This window comes from Taudactylus pleione, unplaced genomic scaffold, assembly GCF_031769625.1.
Source record: "Taudactylus pleione unplaced genomic scaffold, aTauple2 ptg000329l, whole genome shotgun sequence".
NCBI lineage: Eukaryota > Metazoa > Chordata > Amphibia > Anura > Myobatrachidae > Taudactylus > Taudactylus pleione.
The window spans coordinates 413,044-439,264 of NW_028284730.1; the positions used below are offsets into that span (position 1 = coordinate 413,044).

General features: G+C 47.6%; 1 protein-coding gene across 1 annotated transcript in view; it reads left to right on the plus strand.

Annotated features, from left to right (window-relative positions):
* Window positions 1–26,221, plus strand: part of FER1L5 (fer-1 like family member 5) — a 308,173-nt gene that overhangs the window by 10,135 nt on the left and 271,817 nt on the right. Inside the window, exons 2-5 of the mRNA XM_088443273.1 lie at window positions 541–655; window positions 11,801–11,856; window positions 18,542–18,633; window positions 18,788–18,896. Coding sequence (XP_088299399.1) covers window positions 571–655; window positions 11,801–11,856; window positions 18,542–18,633; window positions 18,788–18,896 — 342 coding nt within the window. The 5' untranslated portion in view covers window positions 541–570. The remainder of the gene's footprint in view (window positions 1–540; window positions 656–11,800; window positions 11,857–18,541; window positions 18,634–18,787; window positions 18,897–26,221) is intronic.

A 26,221-nucleotide genomic window follows, 5' to 3' on the forward strand; every position in this document is an offset into this window, starting at 1 on the left:
GCTTGGTTAATCTTACCCTTACCTGAGTTTGGGTGGGGTATAGAGGGGGAGGAGCCTATTACACTTCTGAAGCTCAATCAATCTAGCATTACTATTCAGGTGCATGAAAGTGAGGGGTCATACCAAGTAGAAAAAGGAGGGGGTTTAACCCCCTATTGTTCCTCAGCACACTGAATTATACTTGCAACATACCAAGTAGAAAAGGAGGGGGGTTTAACCCCCTATTGTTCCTCAGCACACTGAATTATACTTGCAACTGATGATTGCCCGTACATATGCTGCAGGGGACCCAGCAGTGATGACATCTCAACTCTGCTGGAAAATTCAAATGCCTGCCTAGTTGTGATGACAGCGTAGACACATCGCCCAAATGATTGGTAAGTGTGTATGCACTTACTAATCGTTTGTTAGCCCGGCGGGTCAGCCTAGTGTGTACCAAGCTTAAATTAGTAAATGGCCTTCTCACAGCAGTTTATTGTTATGACATGTCTTGTCTGGGTTATCTGTCTCCATTGTATTCCATTCTCTCGCTATCTCTAGGTCACACCTGAGACATCCAGCTGTGTCACTATGCTGCGCCTTATGGTTTTATCTGCAAACATTCACTTTACCAAGACTAAAAAGGTCGACTGTAAGGTTGAGGCAACTTTCCGAGGTATTGCCTTTGTCATGTTATCAGTATAAATTCTTGAGAAAGTAGTGATTTTCTTGATAATTAGTGTAAATATATTTCTTCTTCAGGGTCCATAGGCTCCACAGGGAGACCTTGGGGTATAGGTGATGGATCTGGAATCCGGGCACCACGCAGTTAAAAGATTTCAACTCCCAGGATGCACTTGGTCCACTCTTAATATACCCCGCCCTCAAGCCAGAGGCACCTCTGTTTCGTTGGTGCCCGGCCGGAGTCGCGTCACCATTAACACAGGAGGCTGCTTAGGCAGCCCTTAAGCTTTTTATTTATATGATTTATTTCTTTATATTTGATACATTAGAGTGCGCAGCAGCAGATTGTCCGTGGGATGTCTGCACTGCCGCTCCGCCACCCCTCTGGGGCCGCAACACCAATACAGATCTGGGGATGTCGGTGGGCATCCCAGGGTCAGTGCTAGCCAAGGCTCCGCTGGAGGACCCAGACTGCAGCCGGACACTAAGGGGACAGGTAAGGCGGGTCACCGCTCGCGGTGGCCTGCGCGGGCAGTCCTACTTCTGGTCTCAGGGGACGCAGGCTCTAGCCACCGCGCTCAACTGGACCACTAGGGACAATTGGCGCTCACGGTGGCCTGCGCGGGCAGTCCTACTTCTGGTCTCAGGGGACGCAGGCTCTAGCCACCACGCTCCACTGGACCACCAGGGACAATTGGTGCCTCGGGAGTTAATTAATCAGCCAGAAGAGACAGCTTCCCTATTAATGCGGCTCCTCCCCTCAGCTCAGGGTGCCTTTCCTCTGAGGTCTGGCTTCTCTGAGCTGTTCTCCTTCTCGGCCACTGAGTCTGTGTAGTTGATAGTAGTGCCAATTTGCAGTTGTATTTCTGCATTGTATGTGACTCATGCTAGCGCTGTCTATCTGTGTCTGTTTTCTACTATCAGCATATATCTCTCCCTTTTCTCTGATTCTGCCCTAACATACAGATGTAGTCAGGGTGTTTCTTATACCTCACATCTATAGAGCTTAATATTTGTGAGGAGGGTCACATACAGTTATACCTTGCACTGTGCCATATCCGGCTGTGTGCTCCTGCAGCTTGCCCAAGCATCAGACAGGACCACTGTATTGCTTCTCTACAAGTATCCTATATACTTAGTGGTTGCTTTATACCCAGTGCCATATTGTGTGTTACATTGCCCTACAGATATGTCTGGCAGAGGCAAGGATAACGAACAGACTACTGCACCCATTCTGCTATCATGCAGATTATGTGCCACAGGTTTTGGTGTGGAGGATTTGGTACAGGATGGTTTATGTGTTAGGTGTTTTAATCCACCAGGTACATCTATCCCCCCAGCACCAGTACAGGAACCCCCTTGGGCTGCCTTTTCTCAAGTCCTGGCCTCCATTGCGGGCCTCCTAGTGGTTTTTGCTGTTTTTCTCCCTATGGGGTTACCACAGCAGACTGTTATTCCCTCACAGGGATTACCACAACTGATACCAACTATGCAAACTCCTCCTGTGCCTCCACCATGGGTGGACGTTTTCTCTACCTCTGTACAGACCCTGGCGGCGGCTTCTTCTACAGCCATTCAGACCATGCTGTAGGGTGAGAAAACTCTGAAACCTGCTAAACATACAGTATTGTCATCACAGTCCACACAGCTTTCTGAGTCTGAGCTGTCATCTGATGAGGGAGAGGTTGCTGATGTCTCTAACCCCGACTCCCCTCTGGAGGAGATGGAGGCTCGGTCTAAAATTAATATTCCTGCCTTAGTGCGAGCTGTCAGATCCGTCTTAGTCATAGAAGAATACGAGCCAGCCCCTAAATCCAAACACCCTCTATTTAAATGACAGAAAGTGGCTTCAGCAGAATTTCCTCTGTCAGATCAACTAGTTGAATACATGGATGCAGCCTGGCAATCGCCTGGTAAGAGGTACCAACCTCAAAAGCATTTGGCCTCATGTTACCCATTTCCTGAGGCTCATTATAATAAATGGGAATCACCTCCTGCAGTGGATTCCCATGTTACACGGTTAGTCAAAAGTGCTACGTTACCTATTACTTCCATTTCTTCCTTAAAGGATCCTGCAGATAGGAAGTTGGAAAAGTGCCTGAAATCTATATACTCTCTTTCAGGAGCTGTTGCCTGCCCATCCATGGTTATTTCATGGGTAGCTAAAGCTACAGAAAGCTGGGCTGATGCACTGGAAGACTCCTTCCCCTTGGAGACTCCTGGGGACCAGGTGTCGTTGGTTGGTCACATTTGAGATGCGGCTGCATATATTGAAGAAGCTACACTGGTTACCAGTCTCCTAACCTCCAGAGTCACGGCTGCGGCAGTGTCCACTCGACGTTCCCTGTGGTTGTGCTCTTGGGCGGATGCTGATTCTAAAAGGGGCCTGGAATGCTTACCTTACAATGGGAATATCTTGTTTGGCCCAGATCTGGACAATATTGTTAACACATTGGCAAAATCGAAGTCGGCATTTCTACCTTCAGCATATGTTTCCTCTAAACTGTGAACCTCTTCCTTTAGGTCCTTTCGTCCGCAAAGAAAACCCAAAGGACAATCCTTTCCTAGAGAGTCGGCTGCCAAGAAGGCCGCCAAACCCAGAAAACAGGCCTGGCGCACAAGACGCCCTGTTTCTAAACCAGAGGATTAACCCTCAGCCTGATCGGACCGGCCTCCCTCTTTGGAATCCCAGAGTGGGAGGCTGACTTCTTCAGTTCGCCCAACACTGGTGTCAAACCACCACGGATGCTTGGGTAAGAGAAGTGGTCTCTCACGGGTACGCCCTCTCATTCCTTCGACCTCACCAGTTTTTCTGCACATGCCCGCCTTCAGACAAGAACAAGGCCTTACAGATCCAGCAAGCCATACAGTCCTTGCTGCAAGCAGGTGTAATTGTGCCAGTCCCGCTATCTCAGTGAGGGACTGGTTATTATTCTACTCTATTTCTGGTTCAGATGCCAAATGGGTCTCATTGGTCTATCCTCAATCTCAAATCTCTGAACAAATTCCTCAGGGTACCCAGGTTCAGGATGGAAACCCTACGTTCCATCATACTGGCTATGGAACCTGGTGATTTTATGGTAACACTGGATATTCAGGACACATTCATACATGTTCCTATAACTCCTCACCAGCGTTATCTCTGGTTTGCTATACTACAGCAAGACTTCCAGTTTCGAGCGCTACCCTTTGGCCTGTCCACAGCTCCAAGGGTGTTTACCAAAGTTATGATCATCATGGCGGCCCATCTACAGAGTCAGGGTATCCGACTACTACCATACCTGGACGACCTCCTCCTGTTAGCGGGTTCTCCAGAAGCACTTCGCCACCACTTGCAACTGACGATTGCTTTTCTACAGGCGCACTGGTGGTTAATCAATTGGAAAAACTCCTCCCTAATCCCCACACAGGGGATGGTTCATTTGAGAGCCCTTCTGGATTTTCAACAGCAGAGAATCTTTCTGACTTCAGAAAAGATCTCCACATTACAACAACGAGTTCGCAGATGCCTCCGCCGAGTGTCAGTCCACTCAGCTATGCGAGTTCTGGGATCCATGGTGTCCACTTCGACATGGTGGAAGATGCTCAGTTTCATTCCAGGCCTGTGCAGGGGCTGATCCTCTCCAGGTGGAACGGATTACCCCACCGGATCAAAGCTCAGACAATGGTGCTCTCTCCGGAGGTGCGTCTGTCTCTGTCTTGGTGGCTAATGACTTCTCATCTAACCAACGGTCGCCCCTTTTGGATCCCGGACTGGGTACTTCTAACAACAGACGCAGTGCATAACGGTGGGTTTCGTTCTGATCGAAATGAAATAGTACACACATGTGACCAAATGAGTGAGTACAAATGAACACACTTTATTTACAAGTAACAAACAAACAATAAACAAACATCATACAAAGTATACAGTATACTCAACTTTTGTCTATGTATTCAGATGACACTGGTAATTCATCAGCAGCAGCATAAGATGTACTTCATCTTATCTTCTTGTTACTTATATGCCTATGTAGAAATTAACTATTTATTCCACTGTTTACATTCCACCCTGATTTCTACATATCAAATATAAGGAACATGATCCCCATTGCATAATCTAAACCTCCATTGTACTTTCACTACTTATCCTTACACACAATGTAACAACATATAACATAAGGTTAGTATTATGATTACATATAACAAGTAATATAAAATCACACTAAAGCAACATTTCCATTCAGGACTTGACCACTCTGGCTGTATTGCAGAATCTGTCAATAAGCATCACTGAACTCTTGTTTCATTTCTAACTCTCTACATTATATTCCTTTATATCATGTGAATACTCTAATAACACAGTGAATAATACATATGATTATATCAAATATATCAGTTACTCATAAAATAATTAATATCAGTAAAGTAAAATAAAGTTCAGTTCAATTAAATCTTGAAAAAGTCTTGAGAATATTGCTGAGTGTGGATCCAACCAATATAAGGCACAAGTTCAGTTATGCAGAATACACATAGATGTGTGCAATGGTTGTGCTGTCAGATCTTATAACTTTTGTCCTCCTGGGCCCTCTCTCCCCTGTATAAGAAATCACTCTCTGGCCATCTCAGACACGCCTCCAGCGACGTTCTCTCACCTCCAGCGACGATCATCAACCTGTTGGCTTAAACAAATAAACAGTGTGAGATAAACCATAACAACACAAAATAAGCATTTACTTATCCTGCTGCAATTATCTCTTACACCTGTCTCTATTCTCTTCCTACTAAACATTTCTTCACAACAACCTTATCATAAGTGTTTGTGTCTGTGCACCAGATATCTTACTTAAAAGTTCAACCTTTTACCACCCTCCGGTTATCAAAATATATATACTGTATACAGCCTGATCTAAATACCCAACTTTGTATATATATGAACATTCCTGTTTCCTAAACAACACATTCACTCATTCAATCATACTGATGTCAGTTTTGTGAATGGTATGAAGCATAGAAAACCCAATATACTCCATGTTGTGTCTGTAAAATGGGTGTCTTTGCTTGAACCTTCTCAGACATCCCATAATATCAACAAATCAGTCTGTGTCACATCTTCAGGAAAGTCTCTTATCTTGTATCACTCTGCTTGAGACAACTTCACTCCTGAATAACAGAGTTCTGTAGCTGTTCAGTACAGCACTCGTTCTCCATCTTCTTGGTGGCAAACAATGAATTCAAATTGCCAGACTTGTGCAGTCATTTCACAGTATATGAGGCCTTTATCAGTAACAAGCAAAGTAGGCCACATTTCTAGCTGTTGGCAAACGTAACAGGTTTTTGCAAAGTCTCTAACCATGGTTTGGATATAAGGAATCCCTTTGATTTGAGCTTGCTTGAATGCAGCTTCAGCTCCATCATGGCTTAACAGTTCTAGCACCATCAGTGCTGTCTTTGCGGTGAATTGCACACCATGTTCTGTGCTCAGTTCACTTGTGCACACACCATTGAAGCTGTAGGTGTGTGTATCAGCATGTCCCACGTCGATCTTCCAGCTTTGGACAGCAGCACATATAGACTTTGTGTCAAATGTCCATTTCTCAGTGTGAAGACTTTCAGGGCATCCAGTCTTGTCAGTGACTTGGAAAACAGTCATAGATGCAACAAGTTCACTAGCCCCTTCTTCTGTCTGTCGGCTGTTAGCTTGTAAAGATAGCTGCTTTGGTTCAGCACAAATCCACAACAGTCCTGTGTGGGTGCAGGTAGCAGCACAGTCCATGAACCAATAATGCTCTCTGTCTTGGAAATCTTCCCACCACTGTGGAGCTGTGATCATAAAGAAATCCAGTATGGACAGTTCAAACATTGGTTTAAATTTTACTTGGCCAGCAAGTAGCGCTTTGATCTCCTTAATCAGAATGAGAGTTTCTGCCGTTGTTAGCAACTGTGTGTCTTTCAGCTGCTTCAAAACCTTTGGCTTGTAAGGCTTTGTAAGGAAATACACTGGGATGCGAATTTCATTACCAAACACAAAATCTACACCTTTGTCACTAAACAAACCCACAGTCAGTGTGTCTGTACTGCATGTATGCCCCTTGTGGTTAGTCAGTGTGTACCCACCAACCCCTCCTTCACAATGAGCAAGTAAACCATGAACATCATTTGCAATGGATGTTTCATCAGAAAACACATCTTGTTCACTTTTTGCATTGTTAAATTCAACAATGACACGTTGATCATGCTATGTAAATTTAGTCTTGTCATGGGGGAAGTCTTCAGTCTCAGGGGCATGGTCATTAACTGAATCCTGCCCATTTCCCATCCCTTGGCTTTGGGCAATGCCCATGACTCATTGGGCAAGGCAAAAGGCATCATCACCACCCCTTCACTTAGCAACACCCCTCTGAATGGCCATGCAAACATCTTTTTTTTCAATCAGTTCACAGTGAATGGCAAGCTGGACAGTCTTAGACAATACATGCATACCATCATTCACCTCAAGAGTATAACCAATGGCATGTTATCAGAAACCTCATCTGCATTCAAATTTGATTGATTTTTGGACATATTCCCTGCATTCATGGATTTCAACATTTTGTTCACATTTTGTGAAATCACCAGAAATTTTCCTCACAGAATAACTGCTCTGATCAAACACATTATCTGTAGTGTGAATACATTGTTTAATTTCTGTTTCAAGTTCTTTCTGCGTAACTTCACACACTTCTCTTTGTATTTCAAGCTCACAAATTTCTACGCAAGATGTGTGTAATAAATCACCAGATGACATTTTAACTGTTGCGTGTGGGGATTCTCTCCCCCTCCCTATGGAATTTGTCAAAGGCAGACTGGCAGAATCCTCAGAAACACATAAAACTTCATCTGATTCAAAATCAGTTGCTTTTAAAAAGCTGAAATCACTACAACTTTGTAAAGGCGTCCCAAAACAAGTTGGATTAAACTGAGATTTTTTAACACATTTCTGAAATTTCATGAATTTATTCTGTAATCTACCCTTGGCATTTTTCACGTTTCAAAAATTTGCAAGGCATTTTTCACGTTTCAAAAATTTGCAAGGCATTTTTCACGTTTCAAAAATTTGCAAAGCATTTTTCACGTTTCAAAAATTTGCAAAGCATTTTTCTCAATTTTCTTTTTTTTTTTTAAAAGGAAAAGACAAAACAACATACAATGTGATTTAAGCTAAATCACAATCTTTTTTCTCATAGGAATGAGACAGAGGAAATACACAATGCAATATACAGGTCAGCAGAGAAAAAGCAAAACATAATTTTGCACGGTTTTTTTTTCAGAATCAATCAATTGGTCACAAATTATTTAACCCTTCCGATCCCACTTCTGACACCAAGTGCATAACGGTGGGTTTCGTTCTGATCGAAATGAAATAGTACACACATGTGACCAATATGAGTGAGTACAAATGAACACACTTTATTTACAAGTAACAAACAAACAATAAACAAACAACATACAAAGTATACAGTATACTCAACTTTTGTCTATGTATTCAGATGACACCGGTAATTCATCAGCAGCAGCATAAGATGTACTTCATCTTATTATCTTCTTCTGGGGAGCCCTCGTTTCACAACGCCCAGATAATTCAATTTACATTGGCAGCACCCTACTGCAGACTCAGGTCTACCACGAGCTAAAGGGTCCTTTGTGTACCTCTGGTTTATATACCCTAAAATGGGGTGTTGGCTTTTCAGATATTAAGCCCATATCAGTTACATACAGTGCTAGGTATCAAGCACTCATTGGTCCAGCATAGCATTGACCAAACTTATCTCTCTTGCACATGCTCCGTAAGCACTAAGATATATACTACCAGACAAAGACATACAGTAGTGACGTATCCTAATGTCTAGAGATGAACTCTATTTCAAGGCTCCTTTGTATAGAGTCTGGCCATCACTGCTAATTACCCATAATGCTTAGCAACTCTACACAGCTTTCGATAGTCATTCCAATGGAATGTAGCTAACTGATAAGAACATGTAAGGCATGAAAGGCTCATTATACTTCTAGTTGCAATAGAAATGACAGGTAGAGCTAGGCCTCAATATTTATGGCTTCTTTGACCCCAAAAGGTCATTTGACCATTCTATGGAAAAACAGCAACTGTATTAAGACAATCTTATTTCAAACCTCAAGAGGCCTAGCAAGGGGTATATATGTGTGTTACTTATATGCCTATGTAGAAATTAACTATTTAATCCACTGATTACACAGACGCCAGTTTCCGGGGCTGGGGCACAGTGACCAGTCCGCACTCTTTTCAGGGCCGCTGGACAGCAGTCGAAACAACCCTTCCAATCAACATATTGGAGCTTCGGGCTGTGTACAGCGCCTTCAAGCTGCGCAAGCACATACTTCACAGAAAACCCGTGCAGGTTCAGTCCGACAACACCACCACGGTAGCTTACATCAATTATCAAGGAGGCACTCAAAGTCGAGGGCAGCAATGACAGAAGTGTCATGCATTCTGACATGGGCAGAGTGTCACCTCCCGGCCATTTCAACAGTGTTCATTCCAGTGTTCATTCCAGGAGTTCTCAATTGGGAAGCAGCCTTCCTCCGTCGTCTTGACGTGTATCCGGAGGAACGGTCTCTCCATCAAATGGTGTTTCAACTCCTAGTGGACAAATGGGGCCTCCCAGAGGTGGACCTGATGGCCTCCCGGCACAATCATAAATGGATGCTCTGTCAGTGAAGTGGACCTTACAGTTTGCGTATCTGTATCCTCCAGTCTCTCTTCTTCCTCGAGTTCTTTGGAAGTTCAAACAAGACGGAGGCACGGTCCTGCTGGTGGCTCTAGCTTGGCCCAGACGTCATTGGTACTCAGATCTTCAGTCTCTCCATCGACACTCCGTTCCTGTTGCATCAATGTCCGGATCTGTTGTCTCAGGGTCCTTGCCTGTACCCGGACCCGGTCCAAAGGATTCTCTAGCTCTGTCATCCAAATGATGCTTAGAGCATGTAAGCCAGCTTCTGCTAGGATCTACCACAGAGTGTGGCATATATATATCCAATGATGTCGTCCCAGAAATTACGACCCCCAGGTGTATCGGGTTTCCAGAGTACCGGCCTTCCTTCAAGTTGGATTGGACCTTGGCCTCCGCCTGGTAAGCAGACTTGATGCCGACGGTCGAAATGCTGACCGCTGGCTTCCCGACTGTCAAATCCCGGCAGGATACTAATGACAGGTGTTGAAATCCCGACGCCTGCACATTAGACCTACGCCGGGAGCCCGACGCCCGGCATACTGAACGAAGGTAAGCCGGGCACGGACAGCCGCGGGGGGGGGTTTGGTTCAGGGCTCCCGGGGAGACTTAGGGTTAGGCACCCCCTTGGGAGGGGTATGGTAGGGAGGGTTTGGGGGGAGAGGGTTAGCAATAGTTAAAATACTTATCTTTGGGATTTTCAAGTCTGCCGGTCTTCTGATGTCGGGATTTGAACCGTCGGACATTCATACCGATCCCCTCCGCCTGGCCCCACTGAAAGTGCATGTCTTTGCTCTGTCAGTATGGTTCTAACGTAGAATTGCTGTGTTACCGGATATCCGCACCTTCTTCCAGGGTATCCTACGGATTCAACCTCCCTTTGGCCCCCCAGTGGCTCCTTGGGACTTGGCAGTGGTTCTTCGGGCCCTCCAGGGTCCTCCATTTGAACCCCTAGAGTTGGTGGAACTCAAGTGGTTAACAGCAAAGACTATTGCTCTGGCTATTGCTTCCAATAGAAGAGTGTCAGAGTTAGGGGCGCTCTCCTTTCGCTCCCCTTTTCTGTTTTTTCACCAGGACAGGGCTGTGCTTCGGACTCGCCCTGGGTTCCTTCCCAAAGTTGTTTCTAGTTTCCACATTAATGAAGAAATTATCGTCCCGGCCTTTCAATCACCGGACCTCTTGGCAGGTGAGGCCTCTTTGGATGTGGTCCGTGCCCTCAGGATTTATGTGGACCATAACAGTTCCCTTCGGAAATCAGACTCCTTTTTTGTGCTCTATGGATTTCACAAGAAGGGATGGCCAGCCAATAAGCAAACATTGGCTAGATGGTTTTGTATGACTATCTCAGAGGCTTACACACAGGCAGGCCTTCCTGTTCCGGCTTCCGTTAATTCTCATTCTACGCGGTCTGTGGGTCCGTCTTGGGCAGCTCGCCGTGGCGCCTCGGCTGTTCAGCTGTGCTTCTGTCCAGACCTTCCTATGGTTCTATGCCTTTGATACCTTCGCCTCTCAGGATGCTTCCTTTGGGCGCCTAATTCTTCTCTCAGCGCAGGAGCGTCCCCACCCTTAAAATAACTGCTTTGTGACATCCCCAAGGTCTCCCTGTGGAGCCTATGGACTCTGAAGAAGAAAATGAGAGTTATGGTAGGAACTTACCTTTGTTAACTCTCTTTCTTCAAAGTCCATAGGGTCCACAGGGCACCCACCCTGACACACCTGGCTTTTCTCTGTGAGTGTGATTCTCAAGTGTTCCAGTCTTCCTTCTATTTTTTTTTCCTCCTCTGGCCTTTGGCTACTTACCAACAGAGGTGCCTCTGGCTCGGGGGCGGGGTATAGCGAGGATGGACCAGTGCATCCTGGGAGCAAAGCTTTAACTGCGTGGTGCCCGGGATCCAGATCCAACCTACACCCCAAGGTCTCCCTGTAGAGCCTATGGACTTCGAAGAAAGAAGTTAGCAAAGGTAAGTTCTTACCATAACTCTCATTATACCAGTGGTTCCCAAACTTTGTTGAATTACAGCGTCCTAGAGTATCAGCATTGTTTTCATGGCACCCCTAAGCTAAAATTTTGTTATTGAGAAATTCAGAAAAAAATTTAGTAAAGTGAAGTAAATTGTGTTTACCTGTCATCCTTAGGCTCAGTTATGTTGTGGTGGACAGGTTGGCGCTTCTGTTTGTCCACATACTGTATGTACATTACATTGACCATAAATAATTTGATTTGGTGCTGGCCTCCAACCTGAGGCACCCCTGCAAGTGCCCTGAGGCTCCCCAGGGTGCAGCGGCGCACAGTTTGGGAACCATTGACATATACTATTTATACGTACGTTAACAACGCATATGTGTATTGTGTGCAACAATCCATACAGATATCTTTACAACATCAATCCAACTTTTAGTGTTTATTTTTTTAGGGATTAAAAAAGCAACAAGTATTGTGGCCAAAGAACGTAGACCTGTGTGGAATGAGGTATGGTCATAGTTTTCATAGTAGATGTTCTTTAATCTTTTAATTGATCAGCATTGTAGAAAGTATAAAACTTAGCAATGTTATGTCTTTTCTTCACTATGGGGGTGATTCAAGGTCGAATGCTATTGCTATCGCAGCGGCCATTGTAGCCGCTGTGATAGCACTACAGCAGGATGCATCATTCCTCCTACATGCATTACTTTTCCGAACTGCATCCACGGACGCAGCATCGGAACATCTGGGCGATCCTCTGCGGCTGAGTGACCATGGGGGTCACTCAAGCCAACAAACTCAGTTGCTCAAAAGAGGCCAGGAAATCTCCGTTAGCAACGGAGATCCTGCCTCCTCCCTCCTCCCCAGCAGCAGTGACATGCCTTCATTTGGGGAAACGGAGGCCGACGCTGCCTCTTCAGTCCAGAAACGGCAGCAGACTATCAATCACTGACAACCTGCTGCCGCTCTGCGTGCAGTCACGCAAGACCCGTACTGCACATGTGCAATATTCGTCTTGCGCCGGCGCAGAATGCACAATTGGATATGTGTGCTGACCATCGCATTAGCGCACATCTCTGAAATAGCCCCAATATCCCTACCTATGTCTGAATTCTTTGTAACTGTCTTCCTAGATGTACTGCACTTTTTATGCAGGAACAAACAAAAACTTGTTAATTGCGTTTGCTAAAAATATTGTAAGATATCTGAATATGCCTAAAACTGTTTGCATTATAGCTGAAAAACCTGCAGCATGAGATTCACCTGCAATAATGACAGTCCTAGACTGTCAGCTTGGGACAGGGCCTGATTCGGACCCAGTCGCAAGGATGCGTTCGGACGCAGCCTGCCGATGTTTGCAATCTGCGCATGTGTACAAGACTCAGTGCGCGTGCGCGAACCAGTCCATGGGTTCGGGAAGCGTTTGCACCCAGTACACAGGCGCTACGCAAGCATGAGTGACTGGACGTGCCGCTTGTGGGTGGTGACGGGGTGGTCGATGGTAACGGGGGTGCGGTGGTGCGAATGCATGCATGTCTGTGCGTCTAAAAACCATTTCACATGGCTGAATTAAACACTGCAGCACTCGTAGTGCTTGCGGTATGGTATGGTCAACCACAAGTGGTGCGTATGGGTCCGATGTTACCGATTGTTTAATGCACTTTCTGGAGATTATGTATGTTACTAAGGGAAAGTGGGGGTCTTGTGTCAGGCTGGTGGGCGTCTAATTTCATACCGCGATTGCACAGCAAAACATAGTGGGCGTGCTAATGTCTTGCTAGCGATCGCGGGATTTGCATACTTTGGATGCAGACAGCTGCGTGCGAACGCAGCCTTGCGACCAGGTCCGAATCAGGCCCTCAGTCCCTTTGTGGGATTTGGCCCATAACAAAAACGCAGGCCTGGCCTTTTAGGAACCAACCCCATGCTGAATGTACAAGGCGTTCCCAAATACACCTGCCTGGTGCGTGTTTGGTTATTACCAATATGAAAGTTATAGCAAAGCATTTTCACTTGTTCGCTACTGGTCCCAGCAAGTCCCGGATGCTGTTTAGTGCTTGGCAAGTGTCAACGTATCCATGGCTGCCAGGAAATGCTCCCCTTCTATGGAACTCACTGCCCCACTCTGTAAGACTCTCTACTAGTCTGCAGGGCTTCAAATGTGCCCTTAAAAGGCACCTGTTTGTCAAAGCCTATCAGCTCTACATGCATTCTTTACTCATGTCCTTGCACACACCTCACTAGACTGTAAGGTCTCACGGACAGGACCCTGCGCCTTTTTGGTTTTCACTCTCTGCACTATCCTTGTTTTCACTGCTCCCCAACTGAATTAGCAGTTTTGATCTTGTTAGTCTGCCCTTCCAGGGCAGTAGGTCACTGACTGCTATTGTGATTATTTGTCATTCAGCTGCATATACATATCACTCTTGTACAGTCTGTTTGAACATATTGGTTTATTTGTGTTGTATGCAGTAATTTCTCTATGACTACAGACAATTTGTGGCTCCATATAAATAAATTATGGTAATAAGGATATAAACACCAGTATTATCTGACATTCATGCTCCTGCTGGGCTATGTGGTGCACCTTGGCCATAGATACCATTAAAAATGGTATTTGTTATAAACACACCCCTACACACAACCTTTGTTAACCTTTTTTCCTCTTTCGTCTTATCTGGGGGATACTGCGACTCTGTGTTTAGTGGGGAGGCTGAGGATTAGGCACTAAATAGTTAACTATTGGCTTCCACTTACTAGTGGACCCTCTGAAGGTCATAGAGCCATATGTCCATGGCGTCCAGCAGACCTGGCCCTAAACAGGGTAACAAGCAGCCGGTCCCAGAACTCTGAGGGTAAGATCTCTGGGTTTGGGGTGTCCTGTCTCGAGGATATGCTTTGGATATACTGGGATCTCCTCCATGCTGCCTCTTAGTAACCCCTCTTCCAGGAAACTGGATCCGATGGGCTGCTTTACTCGGGGCAGGGAAATCTCTCCTGACTACAAATGTAGTATCTCCGGCTCCTGCACTCCAACTGGGTTTGCGGTTTTACTCCAAACTTTTTCTAGTTCAGATATTGGACGGCTCTTTCTCCCCATTCTAAACCTTTAATGGTTAAACCCTCATCTCAGAAATTCAAGATGGACTCTTTGCTCTCAGGCAACGCTTCCATGCAAAGAGAGGAATTCCTTTCATTACTCAAGATCAAGGATGCCTATTTGCGCTGTCCCATTTGGAATCAGGATCACAAGCTCCTCTAGTTTGCCTTTGGGTCTTGTCAGTTTTGGGCATTACCCCGTGGATAGTCTACCACCCCCAAAGTGTTCACCAAGGTCTTGGCCCCAATGATTGCACTGTTACATCACAAGGGAATTACATTGTCCCTTATTTAGGGTGGTGGTATCCACGTTGGAGGATTCTGAATTTTCTGTAATCCAACCTAGAGGACGGTCATCCTGGGGCACAACCTGTCAGGAAGTTTTTCTCCAAGTAAAAAATATTCTGGTACTGTAAATGTTGGTGTGGTCTGTTCTGCTTCCTTGTTTGGTAATCCATTATGCAATGTATGCAGTTACTGGGGAGGATGGTTGCAACCTTCAAAGCAGTCCAAATTGTTCAGAATGCATAGGGGGAGGGGCCCTAGATTGCACACCCTAAGCACAATGTGAGATGCTACCTGCTGAGACTAGTAGTGCTACAAGCAGAAAAAGAGAAAAAATGTAAGTGCACACTCTAACCATGCTAAACCTAATAATAATACTGCTATATTGCATCAAAGAGGTTCTTAGCATAATAATGGCCATAATTATGGGCCTGCCCACCTCATCCAGGTGACCTCTATCAGGCAGGTCCCTAACACTGCTATGGAACAAATACAGGGCACGGGACCCCCCAGGCCAACCCAGCAGAACTGCCCCACGGCATCACACTGGATGCGGTGGCCAGGCCCATGAAATCAGCATCTTAAGGTCCAAAGGGTTATCTGTGGCCATCATGAGGACTCTGCTCCAGGCTTGTAAGCCACCCATGGCCACCATTTACCACCAGATGTGGAGAACTTACATTGTTTGGTGTGAGTGCCAAGGTTTTTTTCCTTCTCAGTTTCACTTACCACGTCTCCTTTCCTTTTTACAATATGGTTTGTCTCAGGACATTCGCCTCTCCTCGCTGCAGAGTCAGGTTTCAGCCTTATGAATCTTTTTGCAGACACGTCTGGATTCTCTTCCCGGATGTTCAGATGTTTATGCAAGGGGTTCTCCATGTGCATTGCCTTATGTTCCACCTGTTCCTCCTTGGGACCTCAATTTAGTCTTGGTGGCTCTCCAACAGGCTGGAGTCGGTGGATTTGCATTGGCACACTTGGAAAGTTGCTTTTCTTCTGCCCATGATGCAGCAACAGGGGCTTTTCCACTCTTTTCTGTAATGCTTCATATAGAGACTCAGGGCCTTATTCAGAGATGTATGTTAACCTGATGGTTAGCGCACATCTCGGATGGTGGGAGGACTGCGCATGCGCAGGAGGTGTACTGCGCATGTGCAGTCCTCTGTCTGCAAGTTCGCTCGCAGTGTCTCCCAGTCACAACTTGATTGACAGGCAGCGGTTTTGGGAGGCGGAGCAGGGGCATTCCCTGGCAGCGTTTCCAGGAATTGGAAACGTATCGCCCCCGTTTTCCGGGAAGGACAGGACCAGGGTCTGCGTGGGTGCACGCAGACTTCCTGGCCTTGTAAGCTGCCATGACCCGGCCAGGCTGCGGGAAGCTTTAGCTCCCACAGCCTGGCTGGGAGGTACAACAATCGCGAATGATGGTGACCCCAGGCTGCGACCTTGGAGGTGTGTGACACCACTTTCTGCAGTTGCATTTTAAATGGACTGGACGGAATTGCATAGCCGCTTGTGTGTGACTGTGCAATTCTGTCCATCTCTGAATCAGACCTCAGTCGCACACAGATATACAAGTGTCACATATCAAATTAATACCTGCAGTCTCCTGGTGCGCCCTAGTACGTCGCAATCCGACTAAGACGCATTTTTATCAAAAAAGGCATCTCGCCAAGTGGCATATTGCGGCTCGGTGTTTGAGGACATGTCTGCATCTGCTTCCACCCTTACATGCTATGTAAGATGCTTGGAATGCCCTTATTGCTTTTGGGCTACAATAACTTGCCCCTTCCTTTCCTCTTACAGTCTCTCTAAGTATAGAGAGACACAATGTAGAGATACAGTTAAGTCTCTATACAGACTTATATGTCCACCCTTTTCCTGGGCAAGATCTACAGTACATGCAATGTCCAACTCTACATCAGCCGTAAAGCCTGGTGCTGTCATTACTTTGCCTACAAACACCTCACGGTAACCACACCACACCCCTAAAGTCGTCAATGCACCACCACACTAACCCTTATAAACCGCATACTGTAAGTACCCAACCTACCTTTTCTTTGTTATTTGCTTTTTATTTTTTATTAGTGAAAATGTGTAATAACAACATACTACAGGCAGTATAATAAAACATAGTAGATTGCGGGAGTAATATAATGACAGTTAAGATATCCCAGTAGGACGATGGGTAACTGGGAACAATAGAGGTAAAATGTCCTATGAAAAATTTAAAACCAAGACAATGAAGGTGGAAAGAGAGGTGACACGGATATGGGCGGCCTCCATGTAGTCCATATGGAATATGTGGTATAATTTTTGTCGAAATAGTGGAGGGCTTCTCTGAATTCAGGTATGGAGCACAGTTTTTTGGGCCACAGCCAAAACTGCTTTGGTACGTTTTGTAGTTCACTTAGAAATCTTTGAACCCAAATACTGTTTAGCCAATTCGGGAGCAAGGGATAAATTGTCCACCGAGAAGTCATTAGTAAATCTCCATTCCCAAATCCAGAAATGCTTGACTAGGAAGCAATCCATAAACAATGAAATAGGTCTGCTCTGGGAGAGCCACACTTAAGGCTGCTATGAGCGTCCAAGAGGCCAATCCAAGAGAGTCTAAAGGGAGATAAATGAGCATGATCAATATTCAAAAACATTTTGGCATACATTGTCATCGGGAACACCTTATTGAGAGCCTGAATAGATAAAGAGAAGTGGTTCAGCTACTTCATCAAAAACTTTCTTAATTTTACTATAGTCTTAATTTTAATATATTATAACAATTCTACCTCCACATTAACCTTATTGTAGCTTTTATATACTTAGGGGCTGATTCTGAGTCACACTCAAAGTGGCTGTAGTTACAGGCAGCCTGAATTATTACTTTATGCTAATGCCAGTATCTGTTCAACTAATGGGTGGGATCGTAGGTGTATAAGCGAAAACCAGTGCCCCCTCATTGATTTTAATGCCAGCCGCTGCAACCGTCATCATTAGTATACACACTTTCACCAGCCTCATGCTAGGTGCAGGAGATACATCTGAAACAGGCTTCCCATCCCAATACGCACAACTCCACCACCACACCCCCACAAGTCAGCGGTTTCAAGCAATCCATGTGCCACTGCCCAGTTCCTACCTCGAAGCGCCCAATTTCATGGACAGACAGATCCCACCAAGTTGAACATATGCAAAAACTCGACATTTTCATCTGTTAAAATAGATCCGTGCGACTCAGAATCAGACCCATAATCAGCTCTAGAACAGTGGTCGCCAACCTTAATTGGGGTGTGAGCTACTCTAGATAATTGAAACGTCCTGAAGAGCTACAATTGTAGAAAAAAAAAATCTAGTGTGTCCACGTTAAGTGGTCTCGCATCTTACTTTGTAATACTGCAGGCTCTTATTCTGGAGAAATGCCTTGCCTTATCAAGTTAATTAAATCCAGGTAGTGCTGGACGGGAGTCACTTGCGGTATCAGTCATGTATTTTACAGCTCCGTCGTGGCATCAATGCTATGGGCGGAGCCACAGGGAAGAGTGTCAGGTGATTGCCATAGCTGCTACGGCAATCACCCGACGTGCTTCCCCATGGCTTCACTAACGGTGTCGACGCCACAGGGGAGCGCGCTTCAGATGCCTTATCACTTCCTCATAGTTGACTCTGAGCTACCGAAATTTTGACCGCAAGCTACGGGTTGGAGACCACTGCTCTAGAGCATAAGGCATAGTCAGCTTCACTATACTTCATTCAGTGCTAATGTGAGAACATATGTCATAAAGCAGATTAATAACTCACTCATTTCGATTGCTAGACTTTAGAATGGCCACTGAAGGGACCCCGATTGGACAGTAACTCCAACTTGTATATTAAGGTCAAAGGTCATGAGGATTCACACAAGATTAAGTGAGTTAATTGCTTAAATATTACAATATTGCTACAGATTTCTAGAAATTATGCATAAAATTAAGTATTGCCATACTACAGTATAACATAATCATCTCTAGTTCTCATCCATGCCCATATTTCTCCTACTTATATGTCAAATGTTGCTCTTCAGAGTGTTCGGCTCTCACAACATTCCACTGAGGGTTCTGCTGAAAGACCAGGGCCAACCCCAGGCACACAATGACATCTCATTGCTCAACAGTAAGAAGCAGCCAACTGGGGTAAGAGACAGAGCTAGTCCTACAAAAAAAGTAATAATCCACATCAATAGATTTATTGCACTAGATAAATAAAATTACAGGAATAGCATTTAATTGCATTTTCTGGCAAGATGTTTTGTAGCCACGAGGGTCTCTCGTGTACAGGAATGTGGGCCTGAGAGATGTACGCTAATGTCAGCGCAGCTGCGATCCTGTACACATCTGCTGTGCGAAATATGCAAATGTCACAGATGCCGAGGATTGTATTGAGACGCCCACCTTCTGCTTTGCAAATCCAAGCATCTCCGTACAAAGACGCAGCATCGGTCGCAGACCACTTCATTATTGCAATTCTGAGTGACCTACTCAGAATGGCCGCAGGAACTGAGACGCCAGAGACATTTTTTTTGCTTACGAAATCGCAGTGGCAGGCTGTGTCACGCCCCGAAAACGGTCGCGATATGCCTGCGTTTTTAGCTGACACTCCCTGCTTTCCTCCCACAAACGATCCCTGACTGTCAATCACACTGTGAGTAACTATATTAATACCTTGATGCATACCATTTTACCAATCACTAAACTGCGTAAACATTGGCATTGCGTACATCTCTGAATGAGGCCCTGTGTATGTGGCTGGAGAAATTCCTTGTTGCTCTAACACATCTAAAATCACACACTGGAATTATCTCTGCAACCTTTTTGTCTCCGATAATTACACTGTTTTTATAAAAGTGACCAAATCCACAACTTTATTTCTCTTGTTGAGTTTACAAGGTGCAGGCTCAATATATGTTCTCATTCCATATGTCAGACATATAAACAATCCCCTTTTTCTACTTGAGGGTGCATAGGCTCAACAGGGAGACTTTGGAGTATAGGTGATGCAGAGTCATCCGGGCACCTTATGCCGTAAATTTGTCTCCCAGGATGCACTTGGGTCTCCCTCTATACCCCGCCCCCGGACCAGAGGCCCCTGAAATTTTTCTTATTTTAAAAGAAGATTTCTTCTAGAGCGGACAGTCCAGGGGACATCCGCGCTGCCGCTCCGTCACCCCGCCAGCACCGAGACGCCGGTACTTATCCGGGGATCTCGGCGGGCCTCAGGGGTCTCTGATAGCAGGCAGCCCGGAGGATCCCTGGACTGTGGCCGGACTCTACGGGGATTCAAAGGTAAGCGACGTGTCACCACATTGGTAACACGCCGAGACGAGATCCTTTTCCCCCAGGGCTGGGGAATCCCTGGGGATGACAGCAAGTGGAGCCAGGCTCTGAGTCCTGCGCTTCCACTAGGCCACCAGGGACTGCAGGCACTAACTTTATGGATACGCTCCAGTGTCCCTGGGGTTAAACGCTGGCATGGGGAGGCTGCCTTCCCTGTTCAACAGCCGGCTCCTCCCTGCTGCACAGCGCACCCTTCCACAGCGGCCTGGCTGGGCTGTGGAAGCTCTCCTCCTCCGGATCCGCACCCTCAGAGATCTATGGCGGCCATTTTCTCTTGGCTAAGTCGCAGATCTCACAGGCGGTGCTGAGCTTGGATCCCCCTACATACCTCTCAGTGTATGTAGCGCTATGTCCTACCAGACACTAAGTCTGTGTAGTTGATTGTTAGTGCTATTAAGTGCAGGTGTTTTTATTCTGCATTGTATGTGACTTTATGCTAGCACTGTCTATCTGAGTTTCACTTTCTAAACAGCCATTTTACTTTCCCTGTGGCTTTTTCTCACTGAGACCTTCTACAAGTGTTGTCAGGGTGTAGACTCACAGTCTGTTATTCTGTGTGGTGGGTTACATGCTGTATATTGGTATGCTCTTCACCATGTCTGGTAGTGAAAGTGATAAGCCAACTTTGGCTCCCGCCCGGCTGTTATGTAAAAAGTGTACAGCGGAATTAGGGACGGGAGACATGATTCTTGAGGGATTATGTTTGAGCTGTTATACTCCTCCAGGTCCCTCTGCGGTCTCTGCCACTCTGCAGGAACCCCCTTAGGCGTGCTTTGCGCAAGCACTTACAGCCATTGTGGGACGTTTAGCTGCCCCTCCGGTGTTGGAATACATACGAATTACCGGTTCAATCCCGACAGCGGCAGGCCGACACGGCTGAAAATACCGATCGTCCCCAGGTAAATATGAACTAACCTAACCCCCCTAACCCTCCTTAGGGGTGCCTAACCCTAACCTTCCCCCCAGTGCCTAACCCTAATACCCCCTCTAAGTACCTAAACCTAAGTCCCCCGGGGAGGTGCCTAACTCTAAGTCCCCCCCGGGTGTGCCAAACCCTAACCCTCCCTCCCCCTAGCCTAACCCTAACCTCCCGGGGGGGGTACCTAACCCGAAGTTTCCCCCGGGAGCCCTAAATCTAACCCTCTCCCCAGGGCCGGATTAAGGTCTGTGGGGGCCCCTGGGCAGGGCAGTTTGTAGGGTCTGAGGCTCCCAGTGCGAGCAGTCAAAATGCGCCCCCCCAAGAAGCAGTAATATTGCGGAGTGGGCGTGGCCTCATCGTGAGGGGGTGTGGTATCACGGTAAGGGAGCGTGATCTCGAAAGACCACAGAATGTCAGCCACTGTGACGGGTGGCTAACCTGTTAGAGGCAAAGTGCTGAAAAATATATGTAGCTAAATAAAAGATAGACAGCATGCGCACGCCGGACGCGCGCCCTCAAAAAATGGGGTGTGGCCTAGCTGTCACAAGCCCACGCCGCATTTCTGTGTGCATGCCTTTGGTGTGACATTTGCAGAAGTATGACCTTGTATCACACTCGTTTTTAGTCGCATTGGGAGCGAACCCAGCACATTGAAAATACAAGCCAGATCCACATAAAATACACTGCAACACGCCACTTCCACATAAAATATATTGGAAAAGCCAGAGGCACATAAACTACGTTTTAAAACCACATCCACCTCAAATACATTATTAAATCCAGAACCACATAAAACACATTGAAAAAACAAGATTCACATAATACACTTCATTCCAGCCCCCTCCCTTGCCATTCCATCCCCACAGGTCTAGGCTTCCCCCCCACTGGCTCTCAGGCAAAAGTGCCCATTATGCAGTGCCCCCTGTAGTTGTCCCCATATGCAGTGTCCCCTGTATTTGTGCCCCTTATGCAGTGCCCCCTGTATTTATGCCCCTTATGCAGTGCCCACAGTGGTAGTGCAACTTATGCAGAGCCCACAGTAGTGGTGCCCTTTATGCAGTGCACCCAGTAGTAGTGCCCCCAGGAGTGGTGCCCCCTATACCATGCCCCATTAGTCATGTCCCCTGTAGTCATGCCCCCATCAGTAATGCCCCCAATAGTAATGGTCCCTGTTGTAGTGCCCCAGTAGTAGTGTCCCCAGTTGTATTGCCCCCAATAGTAATGCCCCCTAGTAGTGTCCCCTGTATAAATTCCCCAGGATTAATGCCCCTGTACTAGCGCCCCCTAGTAGTGTCCCCTGTATAAATTCCCCAGGATTAATGCCCCTGTACTAGCGCCCCCAATAGTAATGCTCCCTTTGTAGTAGTGCCCCTAGTCCCTGAGTAATGCACCCAGTAGTGGTGCCTCCTAAGCAATGCCCCCAGTAGAAGTGCCCCTCGAGTAATGTCCACAGTAGTAGTGCCCGGGTGCCCCCATTAGTGGTGTCTCCCCCAGTAGAAGTGCCCCCCTTGTAATGTCCCTAGTAGCTGTGCCCAGGTGCCCCCGGTAGTGGTGGCTCCCCCAGCAGAAGTGCCCCCAGAGTAATGTCCCTAGTAGTAGTGCCCGGGTGCCCCCAGTGGTAATGCCTCCCCCAGCAGATGTGCCCCCCACCCCCAAGTATTGTCCCTAGTAAAGGCTGCCTGCACAAAAAATTTAAAGTAATACTTACCTTCAGCCCTGCTCCGGCGTCCGCTCCGCTCGGCTGCTCCTCTGCACTATGGGAAAGACGTCATGACGTCCTCCCATGGTGCACACTGGGGGAGCCGGAAGCCAGAGCCTCCGTCTCTGGCTGCTCTGCCGGGCACCAGCTGGTAACTGAATCTCAGCGGACGCCCGGCAGTTCACAAGCTGTTTCTACAGCAGGGTCAGAGGCGGCGCGCCCCGTGCGATTGCACGGGTCGCCTGACCCTAGACACGGCCCTGCCCCTGGGCAACAAACTTGTGGGGGCCTCTATATACCACCGTTTTTTGTCACCCTAGGAACATTTATTTTTCCTTTTTATTCACCTTAATGTCCCCAGTAGTAAGGCCCCTCTTGCAATGCCCACTGTAGTAGTGCCTCCAGTAATGGTCTCCCCTATGCAGTGCCCACTGTAGTATTCCACCCTATGCAGTGCCCCCTGTAGTAATGCCCCTTATGCAGTGCCCCTTATATAATGCCCCCAGTAGTGGTCCTCCTATACAGTGCCCCCAGAACTGCCCCTTCTATAGTGCCCCCAGACCCACTAGTCCCCTCCTATAAAGTGCCCCCAGTAGTAGTCCCCTCCTATACAGTGCCCCCAGTAGCAATCCCCCCTATGCAGTGCCCCCAGTAGTAGTTCCCTCCTATACAGTGCCCCCAGTAGAAGTTCCCTCCTATACAGTGCCCCAGGTAGTAGTTCCCCCCTATACAGTGCCCCCAGTAGAAGTCCCCCCCATGCAGTGCACTAGTAATATTCCCCTCTTATGCATTGACCCTAGTAGCGCCCCCCCCAGTGCCCCCATGAAGTGGCCCCCCTATACAGTGACCCTTGTAATAGTCCCCCCTATGCAGTGCCCCCAGTAATAGTCCCCCCCTATGCATTAACCCTAGTAGCACCACCCAGTGCCCACATGAAGCGGCCACCCCCTGATGCAGAGCCCCTTACACACACACAAAAAAAAAAAGACACAACTTACCTGAATCCCCTCTCCTGACGCGACCGGCGGCTCTTCTCCTGCACTGTGGGAGAGACGTCAGCGTCATGACGTCTCTCCCATCATCAGACACTGCGTGGGGAGCCAGAAGGCGGAGCTCATGAGTGAGCTCCAGCCGGCTCCCTCCGTTGACGTAGCAGCCAATGAGAGTCTGTCTGACTCTCATCGTCTGCTGTAACACTCACACAGCTGCCCGAGGCGGCTGTGTGTATGTAACTGTGTAGTGTGGCCGCGCTCACTGCGCGGTCTACACTACACTAAGTGGCGGGGACACTAGCGGCGGGTGCAGACAGCGCACTGCTGATAGTGGGGGCCCAGGGACGACCGCCCCTGTCGCCCCCGCCCCCTTAATCCAGCCCTGCCCCCCCGCGGCTGTCCGCAGCGGTGCCCGGCATCACTTCGATCGGGATGCCAGGCGCCGGTCTCCCAGCGTCGGTAAAATGACCGGTCATTGCACCCTCGCCGGGATATGACAGTCAGGAAGCCGGCTGTCAGTATAATGTCAGCCGGCTTCCCGATTGCATACCCCTGTGTTTTCTCTGCTAGGGTTTACACAGCAGCAGCTTATGCCCTCTCAGAGCCTGCTTCAGCAGACTGCACCTATACAGGTATTGTCCCCTCCGTGGGTTAATACGGTTCCCTCCGCGCTACAAAGTGTGGCTGAGGTGCGGCAGGGGGAGGCATCCCATGGTAGACCAGCTAAAAGATTTTTGCCGTCGTCTCAATCCACTCTGTATGATGACGAAGCTGTGTCATCTGACGATGGGGTGCTCCCAGATGAATCTGACTCTGAATCCTCTACACGTGAGCTAGAGACCAAATCAAAAATATATATTATGGGTCTGATACAAGCTGTCCGGGCAGCCATGGTCATAGACGAGATGATCCTCCAGCACCTAAGTCTAAGCATGCGTATTTCAAGGACATAAAGGCGACCACAGCTATATTTCCTTTGTCTGATCAGCTGGTAGCACACCTGGAGGTGGCTTGGAGAACACCTGGAAAGCATTACCAGCCGCAGAAGCGCCTGGCCTATGCTTACCCTTTTGCTGAGGACTATTTTACTAAATGGGAAACTTCACCCTCTGTGGATTGCCATGTAACGCGCTCGGTTAAAAGTGCGACACTCCCTATGCTTTCCATGTCATCCCCGAATTATACTACAGATAGGAAGGTGGAGGTTTGCCTGAAATCCATCTATACCCTTTCAGGTGCCCCGTGCAGACCTGCTATGGCTATCTGCTGGGTGGCTCGGGCTCTGGAATGTTGGGCAAACACCCTGGAAGGGTCTTTGTCTTCGGAGGCGACCAGGGAGCAGTTGAATCTGGTGGGTAACTGCGATTTCCTCTGCAGCCATTGCGGCTCGCCGCTCTCTGTGGCTTCGTTCTTGGAGGGCAGATGCGGACTCCAAAAAGGGCCTTCAGTGTTTACCTTATAATGGTAAAGTCCTATTTGGGCCTGATTTGGACAAGGGGCTAAGTCGGCTTGTCTGTCTTCTGTTCCTGCTCCCTCGGGGTCTCTGACTTCGTCCTTTTGGACCTATCGGGCTCCAGGTAAGGTTAGAACTCAGGGCCTAATTCCGAGCTGCTCGCTGCTGGCGAGCGCTCGCTCTGAATCAGGGCGTGTTTTTTTTTTTTCTCCAGGCCACTCGCTAAGCTGTGGGTGACCACCCACAGCTTTTGCGAGCGGGCTGGAGGCCGTCGCAATTATCGCGACCATCGGACTTGCGAGGAGACCCTGTGGTAGGGTCTCGGCTCCCGCAAGCCCAAGTGGACTTCCTGCTCTAATAAAGCAGGAAGTCCACTACTGACATCACTAGTGATGACAGAAGGTCCGCCCTCAAACACCAGGCATTCCTAAGGGAACGCCTGCGTTTGCCTAACCACCCCCCCTACCCGTTAACAAAACGGGGCGAACTGTCACTCACCATCGACAGCCGCCCCGTCTTGTAGCGAGTCCCGGAGCGACTGAACTTCGCGGCGCATGCACAGGCCATAAACATCAAGCCGCTTGCGAGCGGCTCTGAATTAGGCCCTCAGTCCGTTCCTAGGCAGTCAGCCACCAAGAAAACTACCAAGCCCAAGATACAGGTTTGGAGTGCGAGACGTCTAGCTTCTAAGCCTGAAAACAAACTCTCAGCCTGACGGGGCGGGCCTCCTCCTGTGGGATCCCAGGGTGGGAGGCAAACTTCTTCAGTTCGCCCAATACTGATGTCAGACTACCACAGACACCTGGGTGAGAGAAGTGGTCTCTCAGGGTTGCGCCCTCTCCTTCCGCAGATGGCCTCCCCATTAGTTCTTCTGCACAGACCTCCTGTCCAACAAGGACAAGGCTTTTGCTATTCAGGAGGCAGTACAATCCTTGCTTCAGGCAGGAGTTATTGTACCGGTCCCGTTACCCCAGAGGGGGACAGGTTATTATTCCAGTCTTTTTCTGGTTTGAAAACCGAACGAATCCCACTGACTTATCCTCAATCTCAAGTCCCTGAACA